The 19,390-nt window shown below is 42.8% G+C and overlaps 1 protein-coding gene across 1 annotated transcript in view; it reads right to left on the bottom strand.

Moving 5' to 3' along the window:
• LOC111143421 (complement C8 alpha chain) overlaps positions 1 to 19,390 on the bottom strand; it is a 62,841-nt gene that overhangs the window by 28,770 nt on the left and 14,681 nt on the right. The window contains 6 exon segments of the mRNA XM_022497153.1: positions 1,969 to 2,209; positions 4,125 to 4,325; positions 6,532 to 6,721; positions 11,023 to 11,170; positions 12,161 to 12,305; positions 17,680 to 17,782. Of these exon segments, the coding sequence (XP_022352861.1) occupies positions 1,969 to 2,209; positions 4,125 to 4,325; positions 6,532 to 6,721; positions 11,023 to 11,170; positions 12,161 to 12,305; positions 17,680 to 17,782 (1,028 nt within the window).

Genomic DNA, 19,390 nt, shown 5'->3' with positions numbered 1-19,390 from the left:
AATGAAAGGCTCTATCCAGGACCACATGGTGGAAAGACCATAGGTCCAGGGTTCTGACGCCAGCTTCCTGTAGCCCTGGGCAAAGTAATTAACCTCCCTGAGGAGCCCCAGCATTTATGGGCTAAAACTGGGATAATACCAACCTCCAAGTGTTGTCAAGAAAACGAAATGAGAATGTACACAACAACACCGGAACCTAGTAGGTCCTCAACAAAGGTTAACTGTGCTTCCTTCCTTACATTTTTGAATGATTCTTTAAAAAGTTGATAGACATTTTTCAAACTCCTTTTTTATATTGACCTATCATCAATGGTTTTGTGTCATGACTCCATATGGGTATAGCTGGAAAAGATTCCTTGAAGCAATAACTTATATTCACTACCTGTAAGCCTTTATAATATTCTCTAGTCTCTTCTTTGTTGTTGTTGGGTAAAATGTTGTTAGTGATCCATACATTGATTTTAAGACCTGCTGTTAGGAAGGAGGTACTCTGCTCCCGGAGGGTGGGGACCATGTTTGAATTTGCTCACCATCGTATCTCCAAAGCATATACATAATAGAGACTCAAGAGATACTTGAATTATAAAGAACTGGATACGTGGCTAGATGGATGAATTAACAAATGACCCAACCAGCAATCTAAATGAATGCCACCTTTCAAACTCCATGTCTTGTTTTATATACTCACTATGTACTTAGTGCTGTGCTGAGAGTTAAAGAGATAAATAAGTGTCAGACCTAATCCTTGCTTTCAAAGATCTTGCTATCTAGATGAGAAAAATATTATAATTTGGAAAATTTTATTTTGAAGATTAAAGAGTGTGGAATTTATGTGAAGGTGTTAAAGGAAAGAAATGGACAGCCTGGGCTGGTGCGGTCAGGGAACCTTCTTGAAACTGGGAATTTGCTTTGAAATAGGTATCGATTTCTCAGCCTTCTACTCACTCCTTGACGAGGTCAGTCATTCTCAAACCATAGTGAGCACCAAAATCACCAGGAGGGCTTGTTAAAATACAGACCCCTGGGTCCTCCACCAGTTTCTGATTTAGTAGGTTTGGGATGGGGTCCTGAGAATTTACATTTCTAACAGGATCCTGATGCTGCAGTTAAAACCCACACTTTGAGAATCACCTTTCTAGCCATTTGGCATAAGACCATGAAAGCTCCTGATGCCATGCTAGGGAGTTTAACCATTCAGCATTTTAGGCAAATAAGTGATATCTTGTATCCATAAAGTAGAAAGATCATTCTGGGAGCAGTTTTGAGACTGCATTGCAGAGGTGGGCCCTCCCCTAGATTTAAGAGCCAAAGCAGTGGTAAGTGATAGGTGGGAACCCAACCTAGCCCTGTAAGAGTGAACAGGGAGGAAAGGGGCAGGGTGAAGGCTGCTCTGGAGCCAGAACTGAAGGCTCTTTGAGATCTGCAGGGTAAAGGAAGGGGAGGGATCTGGGATGACTCCAGGTTTCTAGCATCACGGACTGATTATATAGCTGTTCCGTTAACTAAGAATCTATATTTGTAAGTTTTAACATTTTAAATAACAAAACCCCAAGTACCATATGTTATCAAGAAGGTTAACAGTAGTGTAATTGAAAACACGTAGTTTTGGGGAGCCAGACAAGTCTGAGTTCAAATCTTGTTTGTGATACTTCCTAGTTAGTCTTTGCGCCCTTCTGGACCTCAGTTTCCCATAGACAGTAATACTCTCAACTGGGATGGCTACTACAACATACTTCTTGGTTCTTCTCCCCCTGTTCTGCCCCCCAGTCCATTGCCACCTCCACATATCTCCCTTCTGTAATTGCAGCACTGCACTGTACCACCTTCTACACAAGTATTATGCCTGTCACCTTACACTGCTGTCCCCCAGGAGATCACGCATGGCTCCTACTCAGTGCTCAGAAGACTGCAAACCACATCCCGACGTATGCATTGGCTGCTGTTGGCATAAAGTTCTGTTCTACTTACCATATGATTTCATTTTCTCTCTGTTAATTACCAGGATATATTCATAAACGCCGCCCATCGATCCAGACGTTATGTAATGAGTGCCGTAGTCATTGATGAACTTGGCATACATGCCGTAATTGTACTGCTCTGGGAGCTCCATTAACGACTGAAGCATGCCTTCATCCAGCATAATATTGTCCCTCCTCATCTTAAAATGAGCAGTCTGCACCTTTGTGGAAATTCTCATGAAGCTATATGTCTGCCAGAACCACCACCATGGAATAAGGGAAAAGAAGAAAGAGAGGCCACATTTTACTACATAACATAATGCAAAAGGTAGCATTTAGTAGCTGTGGGCAATATGTATATTTACATACAAACACATGAGCACAAATACATTATTAGTAGTCTATTTTACAAGCATCTGTGAACCATTGAGGTGTGCCTGGCTGCCTTTCCCATGCCTGTGTCTCTGTTCTCACCGCCCCTGTTCAGGTGCCCTTCTCAACTCTCATCTGGGTTGGTCCCTGCAGTGTGGTTCATGGTGCTGTTCACTCTGTTCTGGCCCCAGTCCATTGTCACCTCCATACGCCTCCCTCATCTAATTACAGCACTGTATGAAGCAACCATCCACTCAAGTATTCAGTATCCGGTTACAATAATGCTTAGGAGCATTTTGATGACATCGCAGGAAGTGCCGGCCTTATCCATTGATGTAACTTACTGAACAAATACATGTAGGAGCCCGTAGTCACTTGCATTGTGCTAGGAGCAGAGAACATGATCTTCAATGAGAGAGAGGTCCCTGCCATGATGGATCTTACGTTCTAGTGGGAATCTTGCACTGTTAAGGAATAAAGTAAAGCAGGCTCCCGAGATAGTAAAAAAGAGGCAGGGCTTGGGTCATATTGAGTTGGTTTAAGAGGAAGGGAATTGGGGCACCTGGGTGGCTCAGTCACTTAAGTGTCTGAATCTTGGTTTTGGCTCAGGTCATGGTTTTAGGGTTGTGAGATTGAGCCCCATGTCAGGCTCCATGCTGGAAATGGAGTCTGCTTAAGATTCTTTTTCTTTTCCTCTGTCCTTCCCCTGCTCAGGCTCTTTTGTGCGTGCACTCTCTCTCTCTCAAAACAAAAACAAAAACAAAAACAATTAAGAGGAAGAGGGTTGTGTATGGGCATTATTTCCAAGTAAACCTTAATCCCAAGGGATAGTGAAATTTTGAAAAGACCATCTACCTTGAAAAAAGTCCCCATGACCATGTGATAGCCAGATCTCAGAACAATACTTTCCCTTCACAGTGACAGCTGACTTGTGGCAAAGCTCCAGAATGTAATTTATATATTGTTAACTAAGTTAACTTTCATAAGTCCTTCATTTTCATCATCCAGAATAATTTTTAAGCCCCAACTAAATCCACGTGCTGGTATCAATATTGTTGTGGCTTTTCAGTATACTCTGAATCAGTTCAGTAAATATTACTCTGGCTCCTGACGATTTCTCCATCCTCATTAATCACTACGTTTCCTTCCCACCCTATGCATCAGCTGGTTGAAGGCCTTGCAATCCCGTTAGTGTGAGGCAATCTGTCATCTCCAGGCCTTCACACACTGCTGTTTCCCAGGCCCAGAGTACCTCTCACTGACTCCCGCCTCTCTTCATCAGGACAACCTGTATTAGTTTTTAGACCCCAGTTTAGGTGGATGGATGTCCCTTCCTCAAAGAAGCACTGCCTGGTTGCTCAGATTAATAGGGAGTTAGTGGTGAACATTTGATGAATCAGTGAATGATGGACGGAGCATACCAGTCCTCCAATCTATTCCGAAAAGCAAGGCTTGCTTCCGAATTCTTCCCAACCTAGTTTACATGGCCTGGCTGTTTCTCTTTAAGACATTACTATTCTAAGTATTTCCCTGTTTGCTCCAGGTAACCATGAAAAAGAATGGGGTGAGGTGATAAGAGTTCTCCTCTTATCATTCAATTTTATTCCCTTTGTGATGATTCTGTGTGCAAAAGCATAATAAGAAAAACAAACATGATTACCACTGATCAGACATTTCCAATTACCCAAGCAAATGCAGGTTCAATTACTACTGTACTTTTTAATGCAATTAAGGTAATACATGTTCCGTGTAGATTATGGACTACTGTTTGACACAGGCATTATGCTGTAATACCTTCTCATTATACTTGTTTAACTTCTCCAAGAACAAAGAGTCTCGTGACCCAGATGCACCCACATCCACGGTCACAGGAGTGCGTACGGAGCCCACACCTAGAGTCACTCCGACCGACACTGACATGTCATTTTTTACTTTAGAAAGAAGGTCACGTGCATCATCGTGCAGCTCTGAGGAGAGTCTGGTGTCTGCCAGGGCCTGAAAAGGAGCAAACAGATGTTAGCTTTGTACACCCAGTTATGTTCTGATTTGTGCTTAATATTTAAATCTTTGCTCTGTAAAATATCACCAAGCAGATTATCATTGATAATTATGTTAAAAGGCTACTCCAGGCATCCGACTGATGCTCACTCACTAAAATGCCGAAAATACGGCAGTTAGTTTAGGTATCGCTTAGCAGCAGTGCTGAAATATTTATTTAAATATGCACACACACACTCATGATTCTGATAAAATGCTGTATTGTTCTGGGTATGGATTTTTTCCAACTGATTCATCCTTCCTGTAGAGAAAGTCGCCCATCTCTGCAATGGAGGCATCCAGAAAGCCACATCTGGGTGCGGATCTGGGAGGAAAGGAAGAAGGAAGCCGAGCCAGTCGGGGGCGCTCTAAGCAGACTTATGCTCTCATGCTGCCCCATATGTGGGATTCCTTCATTCCAGGCAGGCAGTAGGCTTGTATGATTCTGCCAGCTTGGACTGAGGCATGGTCCTGTGCCTGGCCTGAGCTGAGAAAGCAAGGGTTAAGCACACGAGTGGTTTGCTTGGCCATCACAAGAGCATGTGTTGAGATGGAGCCTAATTAGTTTGGGTCCCGAGTATCTGTGACGATGAGCTCCCCTTCCACCTTGGGACGGATGCACAGCATAGGACACTGTTGCTTTAAAGTGCTGAGATTTTGGAATCCTTTGTTGCGCAACATAGCCTCGTCTGTCTTGCTGGACATGTAATCCCCAGACAATCCTTGGGCTTAGGGGAATGGCGATGTCTGTGTCTTCCTCCTAGGCTTACCATAGGCTTGATGATAGTAGTGGAAGCCCAGTGGGTGGTGGGGGGACCCCATAAACCTGGCCTTGGCCTTCTCTTGAGAAAACTGGGGGAGGGGGAGTATGACTAATAATTGTCCATAATCCTTGAATCCTACCATCTCTCTGTAAAGATAGAATGCATATGACTACATGCGTATAATGTGTATAATCTGTCTTCCCTTCTAAACGACATAGAGCCGGGCCTTTGCCGAGCTAGATCTGGGTTTGAATCTTGTCTCTGCCACTTAGTGCAGTCCACCTTTCAGCCTGACACTTTATCCCTCTAAGTCTCTGGGTCTTTTTCCTTTCTAAAATGGGGCAGTGGTAATCTCTACCTCCTTGTATTATTGTGAGATTAAATGAGAGGCTTTGCATGGAGATATACGATCTGGGGCATAGTGAGCATCCAGGGATGTCTGTGTGTCCCTCTCACCCAGAGGGGAAGGGCCATGGAAAGGAATGGTCGGGAATGGACTCTGGAACTGGTCATGAGCCATGGGGTGCTCCGAGTGCCCAGGAAACCGCAGAATTTTAGAGATGGAGAGGATTTAGGGATCATCCGTATCTGGCAAACACTTCTCAACAGCAGAACCATTCTGTAAACAAATCCCATATGGAAAACCAAGATAGGAAAGTTATCAGAGGAAGACAAATACCATGTGTGGCATACAGGAAAAAAGAGACGAACAAAACAAGATTCTTAAATATGGAGAACAAACAGGTGGTTACCAGAGGGAAGGTGGGGGAGGATGTGAAAAGAATTACGAGTGCATTTATCATGATGGGCAAAAGGTGTTGTATGGAGTGGTTGAATCACTGTATTGTACACCTGAAACTAACTAACACTCTATGTTAACTGTACTGGAGTTTAAAAAAAAAAAGAAAGAAAGAAAGAAAGAAAGGAGATGACCAGTGGGCAGCTGCCCTTGATGAGACGGGGACCTTGGGCTCAGAACCCTGCCCAGCTACCTCCTGTCCTGACCCCCAATTTATACAGAGGGAAACTGGGTCCAGGGAGGGACAGGGAGCTTCTCAAGGTCTCAAATACTTCTATTCTAACAAAGCACAACTGGAAATAGGTCATCTGACTAGCAGAGAACTGGACCTCGAATCTGTTTCATTGATTATGGAATGGAGCCAAGATGTGGCAGGTGGGCGGCCACACTTCTGTTCTGCCTCTCGTCGGCCCTGCCCTTGCCTGTCAGTGCCCTTCAGCACAGAGCATGTGTGGGGGCAGACGGAAAGGGAGCTTCAGCCACCAGCAAGCTCTGCGGGAAGTAGAATCTCCAGAAGCTAGGAGTCCATGTCCAGCAACAGGCCTCTCTCCCTCCCCGCCCCCACCCTGCAGTGGCCTGCGAGTGCCCTGTGCAGACTTACCTTAAAGTGGTACATGAGGATGTTGTAGGGTTTCCGGAAGTACTTCTCATCCTCTCCATAGTAAAGATGCTCACAGGCGGGGTCATATCGAAGCTCCCTCCATTCCCCATTGTAGACTGTCTCACACTGGCCGCCAAAATACCTGGCGTCATACACGCTCTGGGCTTCTTCCTGGATCAGGATATTGTACCTAAATCGAAAAGGCGGGCAGCTTCTGGGAAAGAACACTGGAAAGGCAAAGACGGCATCCTCTGGAAGATGTTACTGCTGGTCTGAGCAGTGGCTTCTCAAGCTGTGTTCTGCAGACCCCTAGGGTTCCTCAAAGTACCTTAAACTCCATTTTGGGTAACACTGGAAACCTGAGTGGGGGCTCAGCCAGGCCCCCAGTTTCCCTTTGACCAAAGCAGCAGACAGCTCCATCAGCACCTAGAACAGTGCTCCCATGAGAAGCTACTCTTAAAAGTGTGTTGTGCGAGTTACAGAGGAATGAATATGCATCATTATCAAAACTCCAAGCACAGAGCCCAACAGCCGGAGCCCATTTCCCAGCTCTGCCACACCTAGCTGTGTGACCTTGGGCAAATCACTTAACCTCTCTGTGCCTCAGTTTAGTCATTTGTAAGAAGCAGTTAATGCTACTGCCTTCAGAGAGTTAAATGCAAGTTCAACATGGAAAGGAACCAGAAAGCTCTTAGCATATATTTAGTACTGAATAAACATTGCCATTGCTGTTTTTGTTTGTACTGTTTCAGAAAAAGGCTCTGTGGGTGAAAAAAAAAAAAATAGGTTTAACATATCAACTCTCAGTGCTAAGGTGAAAAGCTAATCCACAGAAAGGCCATTGTCTCCAGGACAGCATGGAATGTTACAGGGTACAATTTGAAAATCATGGAGACTCCTGTTTCATTTCTAGCTCAGTCACGTACTAGCTGTGTGAATCTGGACAGATTCTGGATACATTCTGAAGCCCGTTTTCTGCATTTGAAGAAGAGAAATAATAAAACTACTTCTTGTGGGTTTTGTGACATCTAAATGAGAGTATTAAAGTAAAATGGAAGTAAAGTTGTAGTATAGATTAGGCGCTCCAGAAATGATACTTCCTCTCCCCTAGCCCAGTACTCTTCCAGAAACACTTTCCCTTGCTTCCCTCTCTGGGGTATTTCATAATCATCTGCCCAAGAATTGCATTTTAGGCTATAGATAGTTGCATGGTATTTAGGCACAAACAGTGTCACACAGGTGAAATACAGCCTTAATATTCTAAAAAAGAGAAGGTTAACTAAACAAAAGCATTTCAATTTGGTTAAGAGATCCAAGGCCTAACAATCAAAGCCTCTTATGGTATAGATAATAAAATGACTTCTTGTCTCTGCCTTTCAAACTCCTATTCAGCCTTTAAAACCCAACTTAAACATTGCCCTCTCTGTCTGACCTTCTTTGATTATCCTGGACAGAGAGGTGTTCCTTTCTCTGTGTTTACATGGCATTCAGTGATTACCTTTGGCATAGCATCTGTCATATTTGTTCCTTCCCTCCATGAAAAGGCACAAAGGCAGAAGATGAGCAGGGGGTTAACTATGAATAAAACCTGCCTTTGAAGGGATAAATGGATAATTATAGAGTACCTGACATATAGTACAAATTCAAGGTATGTTACCTTTCTTCTTCACCTCTTCTCTCCGTCTCTTTCTTCATATTAATGGAAGTGATGTAGTAATAGCTATGGTGAATTGAATACACACTCTACCAGACATTTAGCATACATTAACTTTCAACCTCATGACAATCTTACAAATGAGAAGTTGAAGCTCAGAAAAATCAGGTAATTTGCCTATAGTCACAGCTAAATTTTCTTTGACACTAAAATCTGGGTTCCTTCCCTTTACTTTGCCCCTTACTTTTCTGTCTTTCTGCCCATTGAACATTTTTCTGTCTTTAGGTTATAAATACTGGCTCTCTGGTGGGCCAAACAAAAAGTCAAAGGAATAATTAGTCCTAATATTATACGCTAACCTCTAAGCATAAAAGGTTATTAAGCCTAGGTACTCTTAGTAAAGCTGATTGCGGAACCCACCAGATTGAAAATGAAAAGATATAGAGAAATTCCACTTTTTGGAAATCTATGCAGAAATACATGTACAAAGATAACATACAAAGATGTTCATTGCAGCATTGTTTATAAGAGGAAAAAATGGGGAAAATCTAATTATCCTTCAATAGGAATCAGCCAAATAAATTTTCATGTAGTTATACCTTGGGAGAAGAGTCAGCAATTTTTTTAAAAATAAAGGACTAGATATTAAATATGTTAGGCTTTACAGGCCATAGGTCTTTGTTTCAAATACTCAACTCCCATCATTGCAGGGTGAAAGCTGTATCCCAATAAAACTTTAATTACAAAAACAGACAACAGGCTAAATTTGGCCTTGAGGCCATAGCTTACTGACCCCTGTTATAGAACACTGTGTTTCTTAGACAAAGAATAGAAAATGTGGGAGGAAATCTTCAAAAATATATTATTAAGTTAAAAAAAAGCAAGTTACACACCATATGTGTAGTATGATCCCATGTATGTAAAATAGACTTATGTCTATCACGCACAATACCTATTGGCATACCTTCATACAATATATATTGTCAATGCATCGTTTACATGATCTGAAAGTCCTACACCAAACTGTTGACAGGGGTCAGTTCCAGGGAGAGAAGTGGGGGGCGTGACTGAGTGGAGTACAGGTTGGGGATGGCGAAGGAAGACTTTTGGTTTTTACCTCAAACATGTATTCTTTAAAAAAAAAAAAAAGATTTTATTCATTTACTTGACAGTGCACAAGCAAAGGGAGTGGTAGGCAGAGGAAGAGGGAGAAGCAGTCTCCCCACTAACCTGGGAGCCCAATGTGGGACTTGATCCCAGGACCCTGGCATCATGACCTGAGCTGAAGGCAGGAGCTTAACCAACTGAGCCACCCAGATGCCCAACATGTATTAATTCTATAGCAATAAATAAAAATCTAAAAACTAGAACATGCTTAAATTTAAAAAAAAAAAAGGACACCAGGAAAGGCTTCTGAGATCTTGAGCAGAATGAAAAACTGCCAAGTGTCAGCTATTGGGAGTGGAGATGGGACCATCCTGCTGGTCAAAACACCCTCAGGAAGTATATTTCAATGCTCCTTTGACTCACATGAGAGCAAGGTCATGGTCTGCAATCTTTTTGCCAATAAAGAGGGAATTCTTTTTCTCAAGTTAACACCTCACTATTTCATACTTCTATTCTGTTTAGCCCACATTCACTTTAAAAATCAACAAAATCCGGGCACCTGGGTGGCTCAGTTGGTTAAGCGACTGCCTTCGGCTCAGGTCATGATCCTGGAGTTCCGGGATCGAGTCCCGCATCGGGCTCCCAGCTCCACGGGGAGTCTGCTTCTCTCTCTGACCTTCTCCTCGCTCATGCTCTCTCTCACTGTCTCTCTCTCTCTCTCAAATAAATAAATAAAATGTTTAAAAAAAAAAAATAAAAAAAAAATAAAATAAAAATCAACAAAATCCCCTTTTATTAATTAGGGGCTGAATTGTGTCCCCTTAACATTTAGATGTGGAAGTCTGGGACCCCAAAACTTCAGAATTTGATTGTATTTTGGTGAGATGGTCTCTATGTAGGAATTGAGTTAAAATGGGAACATTATTGGGCCTTAATCTAATATGCTCGTGTCCTTATACAAAGAGATTAGGGAGCACCTGGGGGGCTCAGTCAGTTAAGCAGCTGACTCTGGATTTTGGCTCAGGTCATGATCTCGGAGTCCTGGGACTGAGTCTCTACACTGGGCTTCACACTCAACGGGGAGTCTGCTTAAGGATTCTCACTCTTCTTCTGCCCTACCTCTGCTTGCACGCACTCTCTCTCTCTCTAAAATAAATAAACCTTTTTTTAAAAAGAAGATGATGATGATGATGAAGAGGAGCGCTTGGGCGGCTCATCTGGTTAAGCATCCATCTCTTGATTTCAGCTCAGGTCATCATTTCGGGGTCATGAGAAGGAGCCCTGCATAGGGCTCTGTGCTCAGAGAGGAATCTGCTTGAGATTCTCTCTCTCCCTCTCCCTCTGCCCCTCCCCCTGCTCTCTCCCTCTTAAATAAATAAAATCTTTAAAAAACAAAGAGAGATTAGGACCCAGACACCCACAGAAGGAAGGACAAGCCAAGGAGAATGGCCTCAGAAGAAGCCAACCTACCACCACCTTGACTTCAGACTTCCAGCCTCGAGAACTATGAGAAATCAATTTCTGTTGCTTATAAGGCACCCAGTGTGTGGCATTTTGTAATAGTCACCCAAGAGATAGTCACCGAGTGGACCAGTATCCCACCTCAGGGAGACAGTGGGAGCTGCCTCACCAGACACACGGCACTAAGATCTTCTTCTGTCCTCAAAACAATGCTTGTGATTGAAGGGCAACCATTCCCTGCTCCCAAACAACCTGAGGGCAGGACTCACCCCAAGGCCGCTTTCTCTGATCCTGGAATGGGGTCATACAGGGTGCAGTCAAATTCAGGGACCCTGACATCTTCACAGTCATCCTCGTCAGAGCCGTCAAGGCAGTCATTGTCTCCGTTACACACCAGGTGGCGTTTCAGGCAGCGACCTGAGAGAAGGGAGGCTGTAGATGCTTCCAGAGCCTCCCAGACTCTCCCTTTCCCGGTGACCTGCATCCATAGTCACCAAATCCATCCCACTTCTGAAACAGCCCCTCACCCCTTTCCATGATCATCTCTCCATCCTCGCTGCCTCTTCCTTCCAGCCTCTCTGTCTCCCACATGTAGCCCCGCTCCCAGCTCAGGCCCTGCAGCAGGCTCCTCTCTAAAACTCATCCTCCACGTGGCAGCTCCTGTGATCTCTCTAAAATGTCAGCGTAGCCATGTCATCCCCCTGCCCCATAGCCTTCTGTAGCTTCCATTCCCATTCTTCCAAATGCTGCAGTCTGGTCCCCAGTACCCTACTGGACCCATCCCCTGCCTCTCTTCCAAGAGCCCTACCTGCAATCATTCTGCACCTATTGCCAGTCCCTAAATCCCTGGGTGTGTTTGCACATTCTTGTTCTTAGCAAATTCATTGCTACTTCTAAGTCTCAGTTCAAGTGCTATTTTAAAGCCTGTTCTGACTTCCCCAACACAGCTCAGGGCATCCCCTGCCAGTGAGGGTCATTGGACCGTGGGCCTGTGCCCATTACACTGCCTATCACCCAGTATTGCCACCGACTCCCTGTAGGTCTCTCTCCCAAAGAGACGAGGAGTACCTCGAGGTCAGGCACATTATCTTTTCATATCCGGGTCACCAGCACTTAGCACCCTCCCTGGCACATACATGCCCAGTCAATATTTATTCAATGAATGGGTGACTGAGTGAATTGTACCTTTTCTAAACAAGTCAACAGATACTCCAACAAACTCACATCAAAATTACTTGGGCTACTGGGTTGGCTTAAAATGCAGATCCCTGAACCCCATTCCAAACCTACAGAATGACAACTTCCGGAGAAGGGCTGAGCAGTCAGTCTTTTAACAAGCTCCTCTGTGACTGTTTTTCACATTTGGTCTGGTGGGGCACAGCTGTTATCCCACTGGATGCCACTCACCTGTCTCCTTACACTGGAAATCCTCTCCACACTGTGCTTGACTTACACAAGCTGTGGGACTGTGACAGCTGATTTGATCCCAGATGTCGCCACTGCACATGGTTCCCCCAAACTTGTTGGGCTGCAGGAGGCTCCGGTGTCGGTACTAAATTGGATTTCAAAGCAGATACTTTCATTGTCTATCAATCAAACAAGATTTGTGCTGGCGGATCTCAGCTCAACATAAGGACTAACTGTCTAATGATTGAGAGCTGCCTAAAAAGCTGTCTTCTGAAGGGATGAGTATTCCTAAATGGTGGTGTTCAGCCAGAGGGGGCAGGAATATTGAATAGGGCCTCCAAAGATCAAATGGAAACCTTGTTAGGAAGGACCTTCTCCCCCCACCTTCAACCAGTTGGTACCTATCCATCTTTCATGACTCAATAGTGCACCCCCTCTACATATTCTAGAGTTCTGTGTGCCTCCTTCTCCTCTCACTTGTCAAATAAGGTTGTTATTATCCCTGGTCTATTTACTTATTTACCTTTCTCACTAGTTTAAGAACGGTTTGCATGTAAGAGGAGGAGTAGCAAAAGGAGGACCTTGTCTTACTTGGTTTCATACCGTTGACACTTGATCTATGGTCTATGCAGGAGGCACTTTTATAAGCTGTTTATTGCTTTCCCTCTATACCATTTCTTTTGGCCATGGCATCCTCTCTTTCCTTGGGACACATCTCATATGGTTCAGGTGGGGATGATCTCACCCCTCAATTCATGGGAATGTGTGAGTTTGAACCAGGTCCTGCCAACCAGAGCACTGTATCTGCCAAATTGCAATGATTGGTTTAGGGTTTGGTTCATAACTCAATCTTAGAGCAATAATTATTCTCCCCGAAGATTTTCTTTCAGAACTATTGGAAAAGATCATTTCTTTTTGCTGAAGTTGCTGGGAACTATGGGCATCAAGTGGTCATCTAGCCTACTATATAGAAAGAGCCCATCCAAGAGATAGAGACAACATCTGAATCCCTGGGTCCAGCTTTGATTGCACACAAACGAATACCTGTTCAAAGAAGAACAGGAAGAATAAAAATGCATACCAATCTTGGAGCTCTCTGGTTTCATGATACTGCTTTCTATATGGTGTACACCTTCGGGCACTAGTGTAGAAGGAGGAAGTTGAACACTAAGATATTTGGAGAAGTATGAGGTTCCATTCCCACCTTCAAGTAGCTTAAAGTCTACTTGAGGAGATAAAATAGATAATAATAGGAAACATGCTGTGTGGAGAGTTCCATGTCGAGTGTCCACGAAGGGAATTTGCAGCACTGTATTTTCTGCTGCTTCTTGCCTTGGCTCAGCCCACAAGCTCCTCCTTCGAGACTGTTCATAACTGAGCAGGGAAGCAACAGTTTGAGCAGTAAGGAAAGTGGGTTCTTAGCCCAATACACCCACCCGCCATTCTTTCCTCCCTCTCTCCCTCCCTCCCTCCCTCCCTTCCTTCCTTCCTTCCTTCCTTCCTTCCTTCCTTCCTTCTGTCTTTTCTTTCTTTCTTCCCTTTCTTTCTTTCTCTTCTTTCTTTTTCTTTCTTGTTTTGTATAGTTGATGCACAATATTAAATTAATATCAGTTGTACAACAGAGTGATACAACTTCTCTATGTTTTAATATGTTCATGAGCATAGCTACAGTCTGTCACCATGCAATGCTATTACAGTACCATTGACTATATTCTCAATATTGTACTTTTCACTCCTATGACCTACTTATTCCATAACTGGAAACCTGTATCTCTCAATCCCCTTACCATTTTGCCCATTTCCTCTACTCCCAACCCTCTGGCAACCATCAATGTTTTCTCTGTATCTATAGGTTTGGCCTGCTTTTAGTTTGTTTGTTTATTCCTGAATTTATTTCTTGCTTGCTGTATAAAGTATCATTGCCTAGTACTTTGTGTCTCGGTTTCCAAATCTGTAGAATGAAGTGGTCAACCGAGGCGACCTCATTAGTTACAGTTACTAATGATTCTTTCACTTGTGTCCTGTAGATACAAGAGCATAAGCATGAGAGTTTAGACTGACTGGGTTCAGACCCCAGAGTCACTTACCAAGTCTCCAAGAGCAAACCATTTACGTTTTCTGAGTTCCTATTTTCTAATGTCAAGTGGATGTGATGACCCCACACTTTGAAAGGGTGTTGTTAGAACTGAGTGAGAGAATGTGTGAGGAAAGCACCCAGCCCCGTGTCTGGCATTTTATTGGTGCTCACTAAACACAAGTGGTGTCTGCATCATTATCAATGGAGTCTTTTCCAGCTGATTCCACTGGGTGCGTGTAGAACAGGGCAACTTTGCCCTCTCTTTCCTCTTGCCTACTTCTGTCTCCACAATTTCTCATTAGTGAAGAGACAGAAAGGCCTGCAAAAAAAGGTGAAGAGCAAACCTATCCGTTTGCCTTTCCTGCCTCCCAGTTAATAAGATTGTAAACTCGATGGAAAGAGATTATAATTAATGATCAGTTTGGGAATATTAGGATATTTTCATTCTCTTCCCACATCTTGCCAAGATGCAGTACATAAAGGAGGATTCAGCATACCAAGGTAGAGTCAAGTCTTCTCACTCTTCGTAAAGTTCACCAGAGTTTTAAGACCTGCAATTACCAGTATGATGGTGATGGTAGCTACCATTTTTTGAGTGCCTACTACTGGCTGGACACTTCACATTCTTTATCTCATTTAATTGTCACAAGTTGAGGAGGTTAAGCGTCATTCTGAATCCCATTTTAAGCTGGGTTGGAATGCCAGTTCTGCTACCTACTATCTGTGTGTCACTGAGTAAATGACTTAACATCTCTGACCCTCCGTTTTCTCATCTGTGGAAGGAGAGATCTGAGAGTCTTGAGGAGACTAGTGATAAGGCATGTAAAGAAGTCAGCACATTGGCCTGGTTCCTGGAATGCACTCACTAATAATAGCTATAACATCAGCATCATTTTTGTAGCCAGCTATTGGGATACTGCAGAAGGATTTATGGCTGAATTGGGGGGATTGAATTACATGGCCACTAATATCACTTACAACTCTCCACAGGGTTCATGGGGAGGCAATGGAGTGAAATGGTCAGGCACATGGGCATTTGGGGATCAGACTGACCAAGTCTAGGCTGTGCCTCCTTCTTTATGGGTAACCTAACCAAAGGGACAATGGTTTCTATCTATCACAGTTGGCTATGAAAGTCAACTAAGACGATTTACTAAAGCAGGAGCATGGTGCCTGGTATATAGAAATCATTTAACAAATGGTAACTATAAATGCCATCATCATCCTTCTTGTGGTTTCTGTATTGGAATGCTGGTGCAGACACAAGGTTCATTCCCACCAACTCATCATTTTCTGGGTTATTATCAAATAATGAAGACATTGCTCTGCAGAGAGGCTGGTGCAACTACTCCCTTAGGGACTTCTCCGTGCTGGTGCCTCTGTTGGTATCATTAAGACATAATTTTCTTTTCTATCTAGTCAATAATGTTTCTCTCCAGAAATGCACATCTTTGTTTGGGTGATTTTGAGAGAAGGGGGAAAAAACATATTAATAAGAAGAAATTAGGGGTGGTCTTTTGCTTAAGTAATTAACAGAATTTAATGATTTTAAGGATTATTTTAGAGACACATGTGCTTTTTCGAGTCACGAAAGGAGTAATTCAATTCTGATTTAAATAGTAAGCCATTCACCTGTTCTATCTATGTAAACTGCAACACATGAGGAAAAAATATATATTGTTTAGATGTATAATAAGTTAAATAATGGCCATGCAAAGAAATCAAGTCCTAGTCCTTGAAAATTGTAAATGTTACCTTATTTGGAAGAAAGGGTCTTTTGCAGATATTATCAAGGTTTTTGAAATGAAGAGATTATACTGCATTATCCAGGTAGGCCCTAAATGTCATCACAGTGTCCCTATAAGGGGAAGGCAGAGGGAGATTTAACACAGACACACAAAGGAGACCCACGGAAGAGGAGGAGGCAATATGGCCGGAGAGACAGAGATTGGAGCATGGAGATCAACCACAAGGCAAAGATCGCCAATGGCCACCAGAAGCCAAAAGAGGCAAAGAACAGATTCTCCCCTGCAGAGCCTTCAGAGGGAGGGTGGCCCTGCCAGACTTCCGGCCTCCAGAACTGTGAGAGAACACATTTGTTGTTTTAAGCAACCCAGTTTGTGGCAATTTGTTAGAGCAGATTCAGAAAACTAACATAGGCTATCAAAGCAAGATGAGATTTTGGGAGCTAGATAATTTTGCACAGTGCAGTCTAGGATTCCTTGGTGTATCTTAGAAACAGGAGAGGCAGAATAAATAATATCACACTTAGGAGCTGAATAGACTAGGTCCAAATTGTGTTTCCATTTGTAATGACTTTGAATTCCATGTGATTCTGAACAGCTCATCAGACCTTCACAGAGTAGCCCGGCCTCTAGCTGGGGAGTGGGCCTGAAGGCAGAGAACCACCAGCATGCTCTGTACTGCAGAAGCTCAAGGTGAGGGAAGAGCAGGTCTTGATTTGGGCAGTGGGAGTTGGTTGGAGATTGAACATTTATTGTATGCCAGGTGCATGAAAAAAAGGGCCCATTGCATACCTTACTCATTTAATACTCATAATAACTCTATGCTAGGAGTACCACTACTGTTTATAGATAAGGAATCATAATACATGTATCAAAATACATGTCCAAAGTAACACAGCAAAGAAGGTGCAAAGCCAGAATCTAAACTGAAGAATCAGAGCCTGAACCCTTGGCCTTGACAGTAATGTGCCAATATACGTAGTGTAGGCAGTGGTCTACCAACTGGGAGAGGTGGGAGCCTGGAGGTGCATCACCCTGGATGTATCCAGTAAAAGCATGTGTTCTCTGTAGAGATTTTAAAATAGTGATAACCCAGAATAGTAGTTGTTCTGCCTTTTATCATCACCCCGAGCCAGTGATCCTGAACAAGGTCAACTTGAATACCCCCCTCTCTAGTACAGCAGAGTCCTCCCCAAGTCCCTCTTCCCTTGAGATGCCGCTGGCTTTAGTGACCAATTTGGACTATTCAAAACCATGTCAGCAGGCAAGATAGACTCATGTCTGTTCACTGGGTGTGCCAGTCTTTTCAATCCGTGAAAACAGAATCCTCAGGGACATTCTCGGGTTCATCACAGATCCCCATGGGTCATTAGTCCCTCTCGATGACCATCTCTGGAGGGCAATGGACTGACCACGACCCAGAGAGGCCAGAGGGATCAGTGTGCCCGTGTCTGAATGGCCACCTCTCTGCCCACAAGCCATAGCATACATATATCTTTGGCAGTCTCGCCCAATAATGGCTTATAAACAAAATCAGAAAAAGTTTCACCATCCATGTGCCCATGGCTTCCAAATACCTATTTCTAGACCTGATTTCTCCCCAGGCCTCTAACTTTATAGACCTTTTTATGTCCATTTAAATGCCTAGTATGCCATTCAAATATTACATGGCCCCAAACTGGTCACGGATGTCTTACCTTTTTGTCCTGGCATGGTAGGCAGTCTGTCCACTCTGACCAGTGGCTGAGCTGGCAGCTAACGGCTCTGGGGCTGGAGTTCTGAACAGCCCGGCTTACTCTCCTAGAGACAGGGGAGACCTCTGCTTCAATTTTTAAAATTCTTATTATGGTGATTTTTAGTTTTGTTATAAATTGAAAAAGATCTTTTAATGTGAAGATATCTTCTTAATATGAAAACAGATTAATTTTTCCCCAGCTTTGTTGAGGTATACATGACAAGAATTGTATATCTTTTAGATGTATGATGTTATGGTTTGATATACATTGTGAAATGATTAGCACAAGCAAGCTAATTAACACAGCTATTCCCTCACATAGTTGTGTGTGTGTGTGTGTGTGTGTGTGTGTGTGTAGATCTAGAGATCTCCTCTCTTAGCTAATGTCAAATACACAGTACAGTACTATTAACCATAGTCACTATATTATACATTAGGTCCCCTGAACTTATTCGTTTATGACTGAATATTTTGATAATGTGACCAACCCCTCCCCATGCCCCCCTTTGTGGCCATCATTCGACTCTCTAGTTCTATAAGTCAAACTTCTTTAGGTTCCACATATAAGAGAGATCATGCGATATTGGCTTCCCTGTCAGTCTTATTTCACTTATATACTGTCCTCCCGGTTCATCCATGTTGTTGCAAATGGCCCGAGTTCCTTCTTCTTTAGAACCAATCAGATGTTGAATTTTTTAATCTTTTAAAAAATTTTTAAAAAATTTTTAAAATTCAAATATAATTAACGTACAGTATTATATTAGTTTAGGTATACAATATAATGATTCATTAACTCTATACATTACTCAGTGCTCAAGATAAATGTACTTTTAATCCCCTTTATCTGTTTCTCCCCTCTTCCCCACCAGCTCCCCTCTGGCAACCACCAGTTTGCTGTCTGTATTTAAGAGTCTATTATTTTCCCTTTTCCTCTTTTTTTTCTGTTCATTTGTTTCGTTTCCTAAGTTTCACATATCAGTGAAATCAAATGTATTTGTCTTTCTCTGTCTGGCTTATTTCACTTAGCATTGTATTCTCTAGATCCATCCTTGTTGTTGCAAATGCAAGATTTTATTCTTTTTTATGGCCAAGTAATATTCCAATATATACACATGACATCATTATCCATTTATCTATTGATGGACACTTGAGTTGCTTCCATAGCTAGGCTGTTGTCAATAATGCTGCAATAAAAACAAGGGTGCCTATATCTTTTCAAATTACTGTTTTCATATTCTTTAGGTAAATACTCAGTAGTATAATTACAGGATCATATGGTAATTCTGTTTTTAATTTTTTGAGAAACCTCGAAACTGTTTTCCACAGTGGCCACACCAGCTTGCATTCCCACCAACAGTGCACAAGGGTTCCTTTTTCTCCACATCCTCACTGACACCTGTTGTTTCTTGTGTTTTTTATTTTAGTCATTTTGACAGCTGAGAGGTGATATCTCATCATGGTTTTGATTTGCATTTCCCTGTTGATTAGTGATGTTGAGCACCTTTTCATGTGCCTGTATGTCTTCTTTGGAAAAAAAAAAAAGTCTATTCATATCCTCTGTCCCTTTTTAATTGGATTATTTAGTTTTTTGATGTTGAATTGGTGTTGGATATTAACCTTTATCTAATATATCATTTACAAATATCTTCTCCCATTCAGTAGATTGGCTTTTT

The sequence above is a fragment of the Enhydra lutris genome, unplaced genomic scaffold (assembly GCF_002288905.1).
Source record: "Enhydra lutris kenyoni isolate GAN:26980312 unplaced genomic scaffold, ASM228890v2 scaffoldscaffold9, whole genome shotgun sequence".
NCBI lineage: Eukaryota > Metazoa > Chordata > Mammalia > Carnivora > Mustelidae > Enhydra > Enhydra lutris.
This window is presented reverse-complemented; position numbering and strand designations above follow the sequence as displayed.